Source organism: Drosophila tropicalis, unplaced genomic scaffold (genome assembly GCF_018151085.1).
Source record: "Drosophila tropicalis isolate 14030-0801.00 unplaced genomic scaffold, ASM1815108v1 contig_859, whole genome shotgun sequence".
Lineage (NCBI taxonomy): Eukaryota > Metazoa > Arthropoda > Insecta > Diptera > Drosophilidae > Drosophila > Drosophila tropicalis.
Window position 1 is genome coordinate 6052885 of NW_027173353.1, and position 16155 is coordinate 6069039.

At 38.6% G+C, this 16155-nt stretch overlaps 2 protein-coding genes across 3 annotated transcripts in view; both read left to right on the forward strand.

Annotated features, from left to right (window-relative positions):
- The first annotated feature begins 183 nt into the window (after positions 1–183).
- Rassf (Ras association family member) lies at positions 184–3843 on the forward strand. Its single transcript, XM_068297485.1, has 7 exons — positions 184–547; positions 679–773; positions 841–1218; positions 1277–2730; positions 2795–3121; positions 3188–3292; positions 3362–3843. The coding sequence occupies exons 1-7, from the start codon at positions 508–510 to the stop codon at positions 3420–3422; spliced, it is 2460 nt and encodes an 819-aa protein (XP_068153586.1). The 5' UTR covers positions 184–507; the 3' UTR covers positions 3423–3843.
- A 1778-nt stretch (positions 3844–5621) lies between these two features.
- The window catches only part of Cow (Proteoglycan Cow), a 42398-nt gene continuing 31864 nt past the window's right edge, over positions 5622–16155 (forward strand). For both annotated transcript variants that reach the window (XM_068297124.1, XM_068297125.1), the window contains exon 1: positions 5622–6177. In XM_068297124.1, the coding sequence (XP_068153225.1) occupies positions 6043–6177 (135 nt within the window). In that variant the 5' untranslated portion in view covers positions 5622–6042. The remainder of the gene's footprint in view (positions 6178–16155) is intronic.

The window sequence follows — 16155 nt, forward strand, 5'->3', positions numbered from 1 at the left end:
TAAAAGTGATTACGTTTAAAATTATGACTTGGTGATCAATAAAAATATTAAATTATAAAAAATTTTAATTTGATTAATGACATTTTTTCAATTCAGCTATAGAAGCAAGTTAGCTACTTTCAGCCCTTGGTTTAGCTACTTTTGCTAGAAAAATTTCGGCAGCACTGATGGGAACTGGCAAAACATTTTTCCGGATTCCAGCGAGGAGTTCTACTATCTTTTTGGTGCTGTTCTTTGTGTAATTCCTGATTTATATCCACCGTACATGCCTTGCTTTGGGCATTTACAAGTGTCTAGTGCTAGTTTCATTTATAAAACAATGAATATTGCGGTCTTTTCAGCCAAATGATGGCCAAGTGAAAGCTCAAGAAATTCGAATCTCTCTAGTTCCTTTTCTCCCTGTGTTTACTTTGCCCTTTGTCTTCTTCAGTTCTCCAGTTTTGTGTTTTCTTGTTTTGTTTGCCAATTCATTTGCATTTAATTTACGTCACCAAAATATACAACGGAATGTGGAAGTGCCATAAGTGCGGCAAACCTGTTTTCTTCGGTAATAATCAAAAATCCACCCACTCACGGCACCTACATATACAAACATGCACTTGCATATGAATACACACACACACATACACAAACACACATTGGACTTGTTTAAATTACATTAAAATAATTTATTTCCAGCGGAACGTAAACAATCTCTTGGCTATGATTGGCATCCAGAATGTTTGCGGTGTGAAGAGTGCGGGAAAAGGTTAAATCCAGGCCAGCATGCAGAGGTATGAATGATAGTGTGCAAATTACATCAGTAACTTAAAATTGTATTTTATTTTTCAAATTCTATAGCATAAGGGAGTGCCCTATTGTCATGTGCCCTGTTATGGTGCTCTGTTTGGACCGCAGCTGTTTGGACATGGAACGCGTGTTGAGTCACACAAGAGCTATGGTGCCGCCAAGACTGGCTTTAAGCCACCTGGTGGCCAGGTCAATGGACCCGCCTTGCCACGTGATCACCTGGAATCCAAATTAAAGGTCTACAATCAATTTTATGACAATAAAAGTCTTGAGATACGCAGTCGTGAGGTGAATAACCGCTTGATATTGGAGGGAGCATTGCGAGTCTATTGGGGAGTACAAGGAGTGATTCATCTAAAAGAAGACGATGATCAGCGAACGTTTATAGTGCGCAAGAGAAATTCTTGTCGCGTGTCCAAAGCGGCGGATGTAAGAAGGAAAAGTTTATATAGTTTTTTTGTGTTTTATAAAATAATTTCTCTAACAGGACAGCAGCTCGGACAAGGAGAACGAGGAGGCTAGTGAATCTGTGGCCCCACTGACGACAGCAACAACGACCGGCGATGTGGACCCAATTTCAACCGATGTTTCGCTCTCAGAAAGCATGACATTTGACTCATGCAGCCTTAATGAGATTTCTGAGTTACCCACTACACCGGAAGACGCTTCTGCTAATACAACGCCCAGTGGACAACAGGGGCAGGCTAACCAAGTGGTTGTTAACGGACTTGAAGATGAGGATACTAACACCACAACGGAATCATCTAGCACCTTGGTGGAGGGAATAACGAGTAGCACCAGTTGCGCGTCCATCACGTTGCCTTCAAAGCTGGATAAGCTAGAAAAGTTGGATTGGGATGACATAGACGAACTCTTGCAGGTGGAACGGCGTCACAATGACAAGGATAAAATCTATGAAACCATGCCCGTTAAACTTCCCTCATCTTCTTCGCTGTCCTCCAGTGATAGTTCTCCTACAAAGACCAGTACTGACAGTACTACCACAACAACAAGCAGTACCAGTACGGATAATTTTATGACTGCAACTGGATCGTTAACGTCTAATACCAACACACAAAATACAACAACTGTGAGCACGACTAACACCACACTGGACACTAGTGCCGCAACCAACTACGAAACCTCAGATGATGCCACCCTTAAGCCGATGGACTTTGAGGATTTTAAGCGGAGTGTACATCAGGATTATGTGAATGGTGCTAACTCGTTTCAGGAACCCAATGAAGGAACGCTAAAACGCAACCAGCCCATCGATCCATCTCGCATACACGATTCCCTAAAATTATATGGAGAGAATTCCGTGATGAGCAAAAGTTTCAATTGTGAGCATGCTCTGCGTTCCATTGATCCCAGTTTTATAAATGACACCATCCACTTGCGTAGTAGCATAGATTCGCCATCGCGATCATCGCAACGCAAATATGCCTTGCAAAAGAGCGGATCGGCCTCGGCCGCATCAACGACAGCATCAGATAAGCAGGCAAAGCCTTCACATCAGCCTGGCCGCCAGTTGTTTGAAAAAGGAATTAATCGTTCTAAATCTGGACCAAGCTGTTTTGTCTATTCGGATAGCGACGATGACGATGATGCCACATTGAGGCCTCAAAGATTGGCCACTATAAGACGGAGTGATGTACCACCGCGTTACATACAAATTCAAATGAACTGTTATCCTAAAAAGAAGGGCGGTGTTGGCGGTAGTGAATGCGAATCTCTAACTAATAGTGGAGCTGTTGCTGGCGACGAGCTTACCCAAACGGAGGAGCTCTATACGGCCACAGAGGGGAAATCGGCACGTGGTGATGCTGTTGATGCTGGTGCTACTGAGCCTGGTTTGCATGTGACTGAAGATGGTGTGGTTCTAAGAAGACCACCGCGAAGTGGAGCTGCTGCCATCAAGCGACGCAGTGGTAACCGACGGTAAGGGTTTGTAATATTTCCAAAAAAATAATAAGATTTTAATGTGCGAGTATTTCCGTTATAGTTCCCGCACTAAACTGAAGCGTCGTTGTTCGATTAATGGACACTATTATAATCGAGAGACTTCCTTTTTTACACCGCCCTATGGTTCTCAAATGTCTGTGTGGGTCTCTTCATTAGTAACCACGCCGGAAGTAATCAATTTAGTACTTGAAAAATATAAAGTGGATAGTCCACCAGAGAATTTCTCACTTTTCATAGTACGTGATAATGGCGAGCAGAAGCGTCTGCGTGATGATGAATATCCTCTAATAACACGTGTCACTCTGGGACCTCATGAGGATGTGGCTCGTCTATTTCTGGTTGATGCCCGTAAAACTGATGAAATCAGGTAAAACATAATACAAGCCTCCAAAACAAACACATAACTTAATTATTCAATCATTAATCTCTATAGTAACGAAGTTGCTCAATTTTTGAATCTATCATTACCCGAATGTCGTGCCATATTGGATCGTTACGATCAGGAAGTGGCCCGCGAAGTGGCCAAAATAAAGGAAAGGTAAGATACATATATGAAAATAGAAATTAAATCGAGTTTAAATAAATCGTTTAATCTTTTTTTTTTTAGATTCGCTGAATTACGTCGTCGCATTGTAGCGCGTATGGAATCTCTAAAAGTTCATTTGTAAATGCAACAATGGAATCTCCAGCCACAAAAATACCAACTCAACATATTCATAAAATTAAGCCATTATATTAAAAAGAATAAGAATGGCAACCCATTTTTGGGATATACAGAGAGTATTCTTTTTTTATACAAACAATCAAACAAACACAAAAAATAATGTTTATAAGTAGTGCTTAGTCAAAATTATGCATTAGCAATTTTTATACGAGGCCCAGTGAACAAAGCAGCTGCCGTAAACTAACAAAAAAAAAAAAAAAAAATTATTATTTTCATTCTTATTTACATGTTTATGATTCTGAGTTTTTCTTGTTTTTTTCATCTTTTTTTTTGTAGAAAGCATTTAAGACTTGTAACTAACCCAAAAATTAATATTAATCGTCTATACATTACCATACAGATAAATCTATATATTTTGTTTTGAATTTGTGTTTGATTATTTCTTTAATTATTTCCAACGTATCAAAATGTAATTATTTTGCAATGATGTAACGAGAATTGTATAATGATGAAATCTTTAAGGCCCACGGTCGTAATTAAATAGTTTTTAGCCAAAGAAATGAAAAACTTAATACAATTGACATAGATTTAGTGACTGGATGTTCATAATGTGCGACTTGTTGATTGAGAATCAACAATAAATAGTAAAATTTTCGCAAAAGAAAGGGGAACTAGAGCAAAAGAAAGTTAGTTGAGTTGGGCTTTAAGTTCCCCTGACCAGCTGCAAATTTTGGCAAGTTACGGGACCAAAGTGCAAAGAGGCGGAGCTGAAGGAGTCACCAGTGTGAGTGGAATATTCAAAAAAGGCAGCTTCCGTAGCAACAACACCAAACGGCGCCAGCCTGGGCTCACCACTGAAAGAAAAAACGGGGGAAAACAGGCCATGACGTGGAGGCGCTGGCAGAGCATAGGCAAACATATGAGAGGCGGATCAGGCCAAAGCAGCCATCAAAGCACAAGTCAATGATGCCATTATAATAGAGGAACAGCAGCAGGGCAACGAAAGTAGGCAAACACTCGCACGCACACAGGGACGGATTAAGATGTCGTAGAGTTCAATGTTGTATATATTTACGACCACTCCATGTATTGCAAATCACAGTTCTTATTTATTATGTAGAGAACACTTTTAACTGCAGAAAGATTTTTGTATAGATCTTTATAATTAAAAAAAGGACAAAACAAATACGGCCTAAAATCCGGACCTGCTCCATTTGGTTCACTTGAACGCCCCAATGCGTCGCCTATGTGACTCTGTGTGTGTGTGTGCGTGACTATTAATTTGAAACTGACATAGTCAATGGTTCTGGAACGGGGTCGGAGTCCTCGCATGGACGTGGCTGGGACAAAGCGACGACTGAGAGGCTACTGTTGGCCAGCCTAAAAGGCGCTGATGCTGACGCGTTAAACGACCGGTTTTGCGGGGTTTCCCGTCCAGCAATAGCTCGGCCAAGTGGGCCAAGCTTCTTTTCCCACATAAAAATCAACAGCCCAACAAAAACTTAAGTCCATTTGGGATGTTGGGCCGCATTAGGCGCCACTGGCAGGTTCACGACCCGTTGCCAAATTGCCATTGCTTGGGCCCAAGCACTTATCGTCCAAGAGAAGAGAGGATGCTAATGCGGCCGTAAGAGAACGAACGAGTCGAGACAGTAAGAGAGTGTGTGTTCTGTGTGTCGAGGAAAATCGATTTTTGTTAATTCGCTAGGCAGTTGTAGTTTGTAGTAGTTGTAGTGGGTAAGCCCGTTTTGTTGGTGGTGGCAGTCTTGGAAGGGCTTGGCTAGGCAGGCAAGAGCCAGTCAAGTGGTGAGAGCGAATGTTGGAGCAGTCACTGCGTATGCGCAATAAAATACACTGAAAGAAAACCAAGTGTGATTCCAGTATCCTTTAAAAAGTTTATATCCTATGCTTTAGCTAAAAAATTTTATTGCTATTTTTATATATTGAAACTAATTTTGTATCTTGGCATACATTTGTTTATAGAAAATTCAATAATTTGTTCTCTAAGAAACTGTTTTCTGAAGATTTATATTAATTTATCCATGCCAACCCTAAGTGTTCTCTTCCACTCTTGCATTATCCCTGCTCGCTCTTTCTCTCTGTCTCTCTCTCTTCCTCGGACTTGCTCTCTGTGTCGCAAAATTCCAATGCTTATGTTCTCGGCAGCCATTCAAATTCACGCTACTCAGTTTACATTTTGGTCGCGTTGCCTTCAGTTCAACCGAAACCGAATCAGTGTGTCTCCGGCTTCACTGCATCATCATTATCATCATCGAAGGACCAATACTCCAAGTGCTCGTGAGTGCGTGTGTGTGTAAGACCGCGTCAGTGAGTGTGTGAGTGTGCGCCCGCGTTTACGTATATAATATCGTTTATTGGCGTCCGTAGTTTTCCACTAGACACTAGACCGATTTCCATACTATACCCACATAGTATAGGGTGGACTCTTACAATTAACATTTGCCAGGCTTCTGTGATTTCTGCAGAGCTCGCCCGAAAGCGGAACTTGTCAACGAACCGTAGCAGTAAACGCACTTCCTTCAGTGCCGCTTTTGTCGCTGTTGTCGTCGCCTGTCTCCCAACTCCAACTCCAACAGCAGTTTCCTGAGCGCCTTTTATCAGCCATGAAACGTTTGCCACTGATTGCCAGTGCTTGTCTGGCTTTGGTGTTGATGTCATCCTGTTTGATTGGCAGCACCGAGGCCAAGAAGAAGAAATATGTTGGCGAAACTGGCGGTGATTTTGAGTTTATCGATGAGGTAAGTCCCCAAATGGCTGAGCCAGCCATAGAATCCAGAATGAGTGACGTCGTTTTTACTGTCTTCGTTTCTCAAACCTGAGCGCCTGTGTCTGTGTCTTTCTTAATACATTCTAAGCTGACTGCTGACATTTGCCCCAAGTTCCTTCTACATAAACGAAGTTGCGTTTTTTGTTCCTCTCCTTGAGTTGTCGTTCCTTAGGCTTCCTACCTACCCAAAACATCCAAACCGCTTCCTTGTTGTTGTTTCTTTATTTTTTGTTTTTGTGGGTGGGTGTGAGTGTGTGTGTTTTCTTTTTTACTTTCCAATACGTTTACCTGGCCCAAAGAAACATCCACCGTGCCAATTACTCACGCAAATCCGATTTGTAGTAGTTTGTTCTGACTACCAGCTACTAGTTGGTAGATGGTCTCCACGTAGAAGTAGCAGATATTTGAAGTCCAGCACGCACCTTGCCTAGGCCAGAGCAAATGGAAATCTAAGCCAGAGAGAGAGAAAGACAAAAATACAACAAGAAAAATATAAAAATCAATAGCATTTGGCAGCGCGTAAACTATGAAGTAAGCGGCTAAGCTGCTTTCAGTTTGTCTGTCCTCACGCATCGGCTCCTCTTTCCTTTCAAAACTTCTGCATACTTTATGTAGCCGCCAGTAGCGGATTTTTAAAGCAAATCTTGGAGGTCAGTATTTATACAATTTGCAAGTAATTTGCCTTTTTTATTTAACTTCTTGCTTTACTCTCCCAATAGTTGGACTTTAAGTGCCAATTACAAGAAAAGCATATTCTGTATTTAAACAAGAAATAGGAAAAACTAAAATAGAAATCAAATCAATTCAATTCTTATAGCCGGCTAAATGTCTCTCTCACTTGTTCTTCGCTGATTTTATTATATACCATATACTATATTTGTACGATCAGTCCAATGTGGATTAAAAGATTAAATTCTTAATTCTAAATTCTAAATTTGCAAGGAAAAAGAACTTTGCAACTCTTGATTATTAAAATGAAAGAACCTTTTAGACACAAGCAAACGTGTTTGTTTTTAAAACTAAATTGGTAATCATAAATCCGCCACTGGAGGTTGCGGGGTGTCCCTGGTACTATATGCCACCAAAGACTGTTAGTCACAGACGCAACGTCGTCGTCGCATTGTTTTTTGCGCTTTTCTTTCTCTATTCTCTTATTTCTTTCTGTATTTGTTTTTTTTTTCTTTCTTTTTCTTTTTTGTTGGCTATTTTTGTTGTATTTGGTTTGCCTTTATTTCTTTTCATTTCCTCTTATGCCATTGAGTGTGTCTGTGTTTGTGTGTGGGTGCCGTTAAACGTTTCCACTCACAACTCAAACACACACACACACTCATATACTCGAACTCACGCACACATGTGTTGACTATAGACGAGCGGCCTTCAAGCAAAATTATTGGCAAAAAGAAACCCCGAAAAAGTTAACCATAGAAAAGAAAAGGCACTTTTTGAAATTTTTGCCAAAACGCCACATACGCAGAATTTTAAACAGTATTCCCCTTAACAACAACAACAACAGAAGCAGCAGCAGCAGCAACAATAAAAAACAATTTACAGCTTCAGCTTCAATTTTTGCCTTTTGCCTTAAATTTTCACTTTGATGTGTCTTTCACTTATGTATTTCCATTTTCCTGTCTTTCTTGGATTTAGCTAATCGCATACATATACACACATACAAACGTGTATACGTATGTATGTACATACATACATATATACTTATTGTTGTTGGCCTACATGACCTTTCCCCCTGCATTTCTCTTTCACTTTTTCTTTTTATCTATATACATACATCTTCTTATCTCTCTAGCTTTGACATTTTTGGTCATGAATTTCATTTTGTTGATTTTCAACATTAACTTTTATGCTCTTTCTTGCAAAGTATTTGGAAAATGGCATAAATTATTTGAAAAGTTTTCACTCAGGGAGGCAGACGACACATTGTTTTTAATTGAAAAGTTTCATCCAAAAGAGAGAGAGAGAGAGAGATATATTGGATGTGTCAGAAAGAAAAACAAACAGAACAGAAATAAAGCAGAGGGGGAAAAACCAATAAAATTGTAATCCCAAGTTATTCACGTGTGGGTGGAATAATTGATAGCTTATGTTGAATTCCATGCGTAATAATTCGGTATTATTTTCAACAGAAACTGATGCAATGACATTTTCTTTGTTCTTCTTCAATCTTACCTAATATAAATAATATAATAACTTTCGATACTTTCGGTATGCCTTACCAACTTTTAGATATCCTGTTGTTATGTCAGAGACTACACAAATTATGGCCGCGCAAAGACATGCGTGATACTTTATAGGTTAGCAGCTGCGTTGCACGGCTTTTTTCCTACATATTGACGACTTAAACATTTGGTAAAGGTTACAATACGACTTGTCCCAAAAAAGTAGGCAACAAAAAATTTAGGAAATGGCAGGGTAGGCCCAAAAAAGTGGGCAACAGAAAAGAGAAGAAGGACTAGTTCCGTTAATCAAGCAGATACACAGACACACACAACTAAATCACGTCCTTTATGAGTTATGCATGGGCTATAGATATCCATTTTCATTTCGTATTCTATTTTGATCCATGTCCATTTTGTAGGCTCTATATATGTATGTATGCATGGATATTTATGTGTGTGTGCTTGTGTGTATAACAAATTAGCTTCAATTGCTAGAAATTGTCCGCACTGTCAGCTAAGATATAAGCCAGGCTTATTTATTGCCAATTGTAACTATATTTGTGCATTTGTGTGTATGTGTGTGCTGATAATCAGGCGGGCAAACATGGAAATCGTACTATGGCATGAAATGGCAAAATGTTCTTATCCATCAATTACGAACAAATGATGCCTCTGTTTGTCAGCAGAAAATAAATCTTTGCATTGTGCATTTTCTCGTTTATTCCATCTTTTTTTTCATTTATTTGTATTTTTTTTTTGCAAGTTTCTGCAAAATTGCGAATATAAGAGAGAAAAACGAATAAAATATATGTATGTATGTACTTGTGTACGGTAGAAAAAAAATGGTAAGCAGATTTGCCTAGGGCTGACAATCCAGACAGTCGACAGCTCTGACAACAATGGAAATACTTTCTTCTTGTGCCCCATAATGCAGTGCGTAAAATATGCAAAACTCTACCGAACCTACACTGAGAGAAACTAAATTGGCAAAAAGGATAAAATAAAGCATAAAAGAATCTATAAAATCGAAAGTTTTACTACTTCCAAGAGTAGGGAAATACCTTTTCTTTCCAAGTGAGTTGTGAAAAATTTTCCTTAATTTTTTAAGTGTACGTATATGTTTTGTATTTGTAAATATATATCTATATGTATGTATTAAATGGCTGCCAGACATAAAGTTGATATGCTTAATTTTGTATAAGCGCCACTTAGAGTTGGTAGCAGACAGGGGAACAGACGAGAAACCAAAAACTAAATCAAAATGTGTGCAAATTACAGTTTCGTTCACTCTCTCTCCCTCCCTCTTCTTCTTGATTTTCTCCAGTTTTCTGGTAAGCCCTCTCACTTTTCTTAATACCCTCACTCAGGCAATCCCTATCTACTACCTTTCATTGGTCAGATTCATTTTTATGACTATGCAAGTTATGTAATAAACTTTTTATGTTGTCAAACTGTTGCATAAATTGGCAACACACACACACAAACAGTGGAAAAACTTTCCTGAGTTTTCAAGAGAAGGCTAACTAGGAGAACACACACACACTCACACACATGAGGCAGATTGAGGAGTTATAAAAATGACAGTAAAAGCTAACGATAACGACATTCGCATCATTTGGCTATTTGATCTCGGCATTAGCACCTAACTACTTAGTTTGGGGCTTAGGTTGACATTTAACAAACAGTTTAGTATAGATTGGTCTTCCATTTGCAATATGAATTTCCATTGAAATTTTCTTCACACAATTTCAACAGCTGCAATTTACCCATTAGCTGCAGTCCGATCCAGATGAAATTATGAACTAAAAACAGGTTGTAACAATTTATCAAAACAAACTTCATTGCCACACCCAACTGCCTGGCCTGGTTTCTGGGCATCATAGTTTTGGGTTCCTCTATGTTGTATCCTTTGCCACTTTCGTCCTTCTCTTTGTTAATTTCATTCGTATTGGCAAAAGTCAAAACCTGCACGTATGTACATACAACACACAGTCACATTAGCAAATTGTCTGTGCATGCATCTGCAATCTTAAGCCTGTTGGGGTGGGGGGTCGGAAACAAAGCACACAGAATGAACAGAAAGTGGCGAACTTGGCCAACTCAGCCCGCAGCTGTCACGCTTTATAAATCTTGTTAAAAGCATAAGTTGTCGAACCTGAACCTTAGGTTCTATGTGTGTGTGTGTGTATCTCTCAACGAAATAAGACAAATTAGCTTGCTGCCTTGATAAAACCCAACATCGATGGCATCAAAAAGCGAAAACTATAACATAAACTTGGCCAAACTCATTTTTCAATTTCATACTCCTGCCAAGATACATGCAGGATATGTAAGAGTGTGTCTGTGTGTGTGTGTGTGTGCCACTTAACTGATTATATGTATAAAAAACACTTTGGCCTCTCACTCAATCCCTCAATATGTCCCTTTTCTTTTCTTGTGTATATTAACTCTCCAAACAAACCTCTCTGCCAGAGAAATATTAAATTTTCAAAGCGTTTGTTTTTTCGTTTGCAGTTAATAAATATAGTTAAGACTGAAAGAATTTAAAAAATAAGTTTAGTAAGTTTAGTTTTCCCTAACTAACAGGGACTAAGAGAAAGGCTATACCCCTTCTATCATAGTTTATTATTTTCTAGATATAACCAGACCAAAATTAAGCCTTATCTTGCTAGTTTTTAACCAAAAATATATGTACAAGATATTAAAGTTTCATATGAGGCAAAAAAGATATTTAAACTTTTAATTAATACCAGGCCAGATGATGCCCAGTTTCCTTGTCCGGCATATTACAAAACTAATGAGTTTCCATGTGGTTCTCTAGTTCTCGGTTCTCTTCACTTTGCAAAATGGAAATCGAACAAGCATCTGTCGCCTGGATCTGTCAATTACTCAACGATACACCCTCACACACACACAAACAAACACACACCCACCCGCACGTAGGGAAACAAACACATAGACAAACCAAGGAGACAGGCATTAGGCTAAGCACATGTCAGAGCGTACGAGAAATGCGAGTGTCGAGCCTGTTAAGCTGTCATTATTTATGGTTAGTCTGCTGACAGCATTTTGCGCAGAGATTTCGAGCAGCTAACCAAAACACACACACACAGAAATTTACTTACAAATTATGCATATTAATTGTTTAGCAAATGAAGTTAGGAAATGTTTGGCCAACAGAATATTGATTACTTGGCAGTTTTGTATGTTTTTTTTAAGACTTTAGCAAAGATAACCTAATTGTTTTCTTAATAGAGAGTATTGTTTGGAAATAGTTAAAACTTACATCTATCTTTAGCTAAATTATGTCCACCCTTCTGGAAATTTTAAACGAAGAATGTTACATCGAAAGTTAAATCGAGACAAAAGGAATAAGTCGGCAACAATTCTAAAATTTGAATTGATACTTTATTATATTTTAAGATGATTGATTCGATTGGCCCATATAAACTCAAAGTTTTGTAAAACTAATTTCGAAACAAACGTTCTTAAAGTTCATAACTTCTAGAACAGATCGAAACTAAATACTTTTTGCAAAACCAAAAGAACAATTAAACCATTAATTTTATGAAAATGTATGTAGAATTTGAGGTGATCTGATTCAACCTTTCTATATAGATATAGTAGTTTACATTTTACACCGTTCATGCCGACGAAAATCAGACTGATCGGTTTAACAATTTGCATTTTATTGGGAGCTTACTACAGCAAAAAATAAAAAGTTCATTTCGTTTCTCGAATGTTAAGGTGTCAGAGAGCAAATTAAAAGTAAGATAAAAGGGATGCGGCAGGATTGTTAAACCGAACGACTTTGGCATAAAAGTTTTGGCCAGCTCAACAGAGAGTAAGGTCTTATTTCGAGTATGTATTAGTGTGCGAATGCGCGCGTGTGTGTGTGTGTGTACGCATTTACATAAATAAATTATAACGTTCGCTACTTTGGCTGTCAGTTTATTGCATGTAATGGTGTGTGTGTGTGTGTGTGTGTGCCTGTGTGTGATAACTCTTACAGATACACAAACACACGCATGCAGATATCCGAATTTTACGGTGGAACCCGTAAATGTAAGAACGAGCCCGGCGACAGAAACAGATAATAACAGTTACCAAACTTTGGCAAAGAAAGAAAGCCAGTAACACGTTGGCCATATTAAGGACGAAACCAAAAGCGCTCTCACTCTCTCTTTTTGCATCTCTGTCTGGCACACGCACAGACAAAAACACGTACACATGGACATGGCAAATGATAATAATTTACGGCATAAAAGGCAAACACAATGGCCAAGCCAGCCTCAGACGTAGCTAAAGCTAAAAGCGTTGCATATAAAAGTTTTTAGCCCTGCGAAAAGCTGCATACAAATTATGCAATTAGTTGTGCAGGCGCTTAAGAAAATTGAGACCAAGATGGAATATTATGTTCTTCAAAAAAAAAAAAAAAAAAAAAAATACACAAAAACAAAACAAAATGTGACTGCCAGCTAAAGTTTTGTTTCCGGCAGTTATCAAATTTAGCCAGAAAAAAATTCTTCTGCCAAGTCAGCAGTCATCTTAAGAAATAGTCAAAAATCTCTGACAAATTGTCAACGAAAGTTGTCTTCTGGAGCTGAAAGTTCCAAAGAAAGCGGATAGATCCCAGTTCTGTTTGTCTGTCTGTGTGTAAAGTTTATAAAAATAATATTGCGTATACGCAATGTTGTTGTATGCCCTTCTTTTCGTCCCCAAAACCAAACAATGTAAACGAAACGGGTAGCCGAAGGCAAAATAAAACAAAACGAAACAAAAACACAAAATGAAATGAAATGATGAAAAGATTTCGAAAGTTTTTTTTTGCCAGAGTGGGCCAAAGGAAGTGACAGAAACTTTTTTCAAGTTGCAATTAGTCGTTAAACTTGAAGAAGAAGCCGAAAGGTGGGGACAGAGGCAAGACAAGGCAAGTACTCAATGAACTTGCCGTAAAAATAATAAAGATAAAAATGGTTAAAGGGATGACAAGTGGCGAAAGAGACAGGATAATAAAGAGCAGGTGCTATCTAGCAATTGCAGTGGAATTTATAACTGAAATTGTGGGTTTTATACCCGTTACTTTACAGCGATAGTAACGCTGTCGCAAAATCATTGAGCTTGCAATATGAAAAGCCTCTAAGCTTACCTGTCTTAGTTTTTAAACCCGAGAAAAAGGACTTATCTTATTATAATCAGCAAGAGTGATAGGTAAAGAAAGGTCAGAAGCTTTGTACTTCCTGAACTCTTTATCTAGCCTACATATATAACTTAACTTCTTGTTCGCTTTGACTTGGCCAATGAATTGTTTATTAATGCAAGTTTGTCTGTTGTTTTTTGTTGTGGTGGCAAATTCATTTGCTGCTTGCCACTTCCTGTTGCACTTTGTTATCTTACACTTGCCCGCACAGTTTCAATTAGATTGCTATGCTTTCTAGCGGTCTTCTTCAACAGCAGCATCATCAGTAGGGTAGTTTGTACAGGATTTTGTTCTTCTTGTTGCTCTCTCTCTCTCTCTTTGGCTGTGAATCTGTGCAAAAACTGTGCAACAGAAACAGAAAAGAAACTTATTGCACAAAAATAAACGAAACTGTGACTGCGAAATATACATAACTACCTAAATACATACAGACATTTAGACACATAAGCATGGGGCAAATAAAAAGGGAAAGAACGGAAATGAAATTGCAATTGCTGGGCCATACAGAGACGACGCAAAGTCGCGACGCGTTGATGCGCTGACTGCAGCAGCAGCAAAATCGGTTAAAGGGGAGCAAAGTTGGTTTAGCGGGGTGTGTAGTGGGTGGGTTGAAAGTTTGCATTGCATTTCATGTTGTGCTGTGTTGGCTTTTCTTTTTTCTAGTTGTTTTTCTTTTTATTATTTTTTTTTTTTTGGCTTGAGTTGGCTTGGGTACGGCATTTCCATTTCCGCTATGGTCTCATCTAGCGCCTCTGCGTATGCAATAAAGTTTGTGCCATGCAACAAAGCAACGCACGCTTCAGCGACTACATCGCTCTCCCCCCGCTCACTTTCTCTCTGTCATCCCAGCATATGGGGGCCACAAGGGCTTAATCAGGCGCAACTTTTTAGAAGAAATAGCTTAGCTCCTTCTCCTTCTCTCTACCTTATGTGCACTGCGGCTCGCTCTCTCTCTGTCTGTCTGTCCCTCTTTCTCTCTCTAGGCACTCTTAACGACACACACACGCAAGCTCATTAGTTTGCCAGCAGCAACGCTTAAAGCTTAAGTTGCTCGCTTGCGCTCTCTTTTTGGTGCTAAACAAGTTAATTAGTTTCTCTCTTTCTTCTTTTTTATTTTGCGTAATTTTTGCTGCCCTGGTTTATCTAAGTAGAGCGTCATGGGTGTGAGTGTGACTCTGTGCGGCTTAGAGTTTAACTTAATGACAAAATAAATAATTTACCACACTCTCTCTCACACACACACACACACACACTGAAATAAGCGCCATGCTGAGTACACAGCAAGACTTGAATTGACTTTATTTAGCTCATGTACGAGATGAGATACTAAGAACATAGACACAGGACACCCATCCACCCCCACGCACACACACATCTACTTACATGGTGCGTGCTTACACTTTAATGATACTTTTCAGTTGCTGTAGAGAATAGAAATACTCGGAAATGCATGTTTAAGGTTTTTGCATGAAAAACTCTACATTAAGTGATAAAAAGAGTAACGCTAAGTACTTCTGTGATGGAGGTAAAGTTAGTAGAATAAGTCTATGACTTTCTTAAAGTTTAGACTTCTTAAAGAGATCAAAAAATATAAGATCCAAGTAGTTACCATTTAACAATGTCTATAGCAAACAAATTTCCGAAAAAGAAATCAACATCAAGTGAAATTGGCAAACATAATTTGCTATAACTTTTTGATCACTAAGACCATGATTTCTATGGATGACGTAAATATAATGAAATTGTCTTCAAAATGGCATATTGAATTTCTAATTTCAAAACAATAGATTTATTTTCACTACATATTATATTTAAGTACGAGAATTTTGGAGATAGCATGGCACATCCTTGTCATTTCGTTATAATGATCAATTAGAGACACTTAACCACTGTGCATTTGTATAAATATTGGGCAACAGGACTTGTCTTCAATGTCATCTTCAAGTTTGCCTCTGTGACACATAAAAACACTTTGTTGCCCCCAAACCAGGCAAAATACAGAGCCACACGAGGCACACGCACATAAACACAAGTACAAACACGTCTTCCTCACAGGATACTACCATACGACGATAGGACATAAGCTGAAGCTCGTTTAATCTTGAATTTTAATTGCCTGGCCATAATGTTGTGTGCCTCTAGACAACCAGCTTGCCACATCAGAGGCAAGCAAGCAAAAGTGAATTGAATTTAATTACGAATTTTCTCTTCCTCGTTCCTCTTTTATATTTTCGACTTGTGTTGTTGTTTTGTCCTTGTTCTTCATGTTGATTGTAAGATTTTATTCGTCATAAACTTTGAGCGGGCAATAGGTAATAAAAATTGTTTATGCAAATGCTTATAAAAAAGCCAAACGAAAAGAAAGCACACAACAAGAAAGAAAAAATCTCCAAACAAAAGACTGTTGCCTACTTTGGGGGGACAAGGAGAGCAGAAGAGCGAATTTCAGAATTTTGCTTTAAAGGCAAGATGTTAAAAGTTTATTTTTTTTTTGCTATGTCTAATTAGTGTGAGTGTGCAGCAGTGCCATTAAAAATTTGCTCAGGTTTTCCTTTTTGGCAGGACTCGCGGCTTAAAG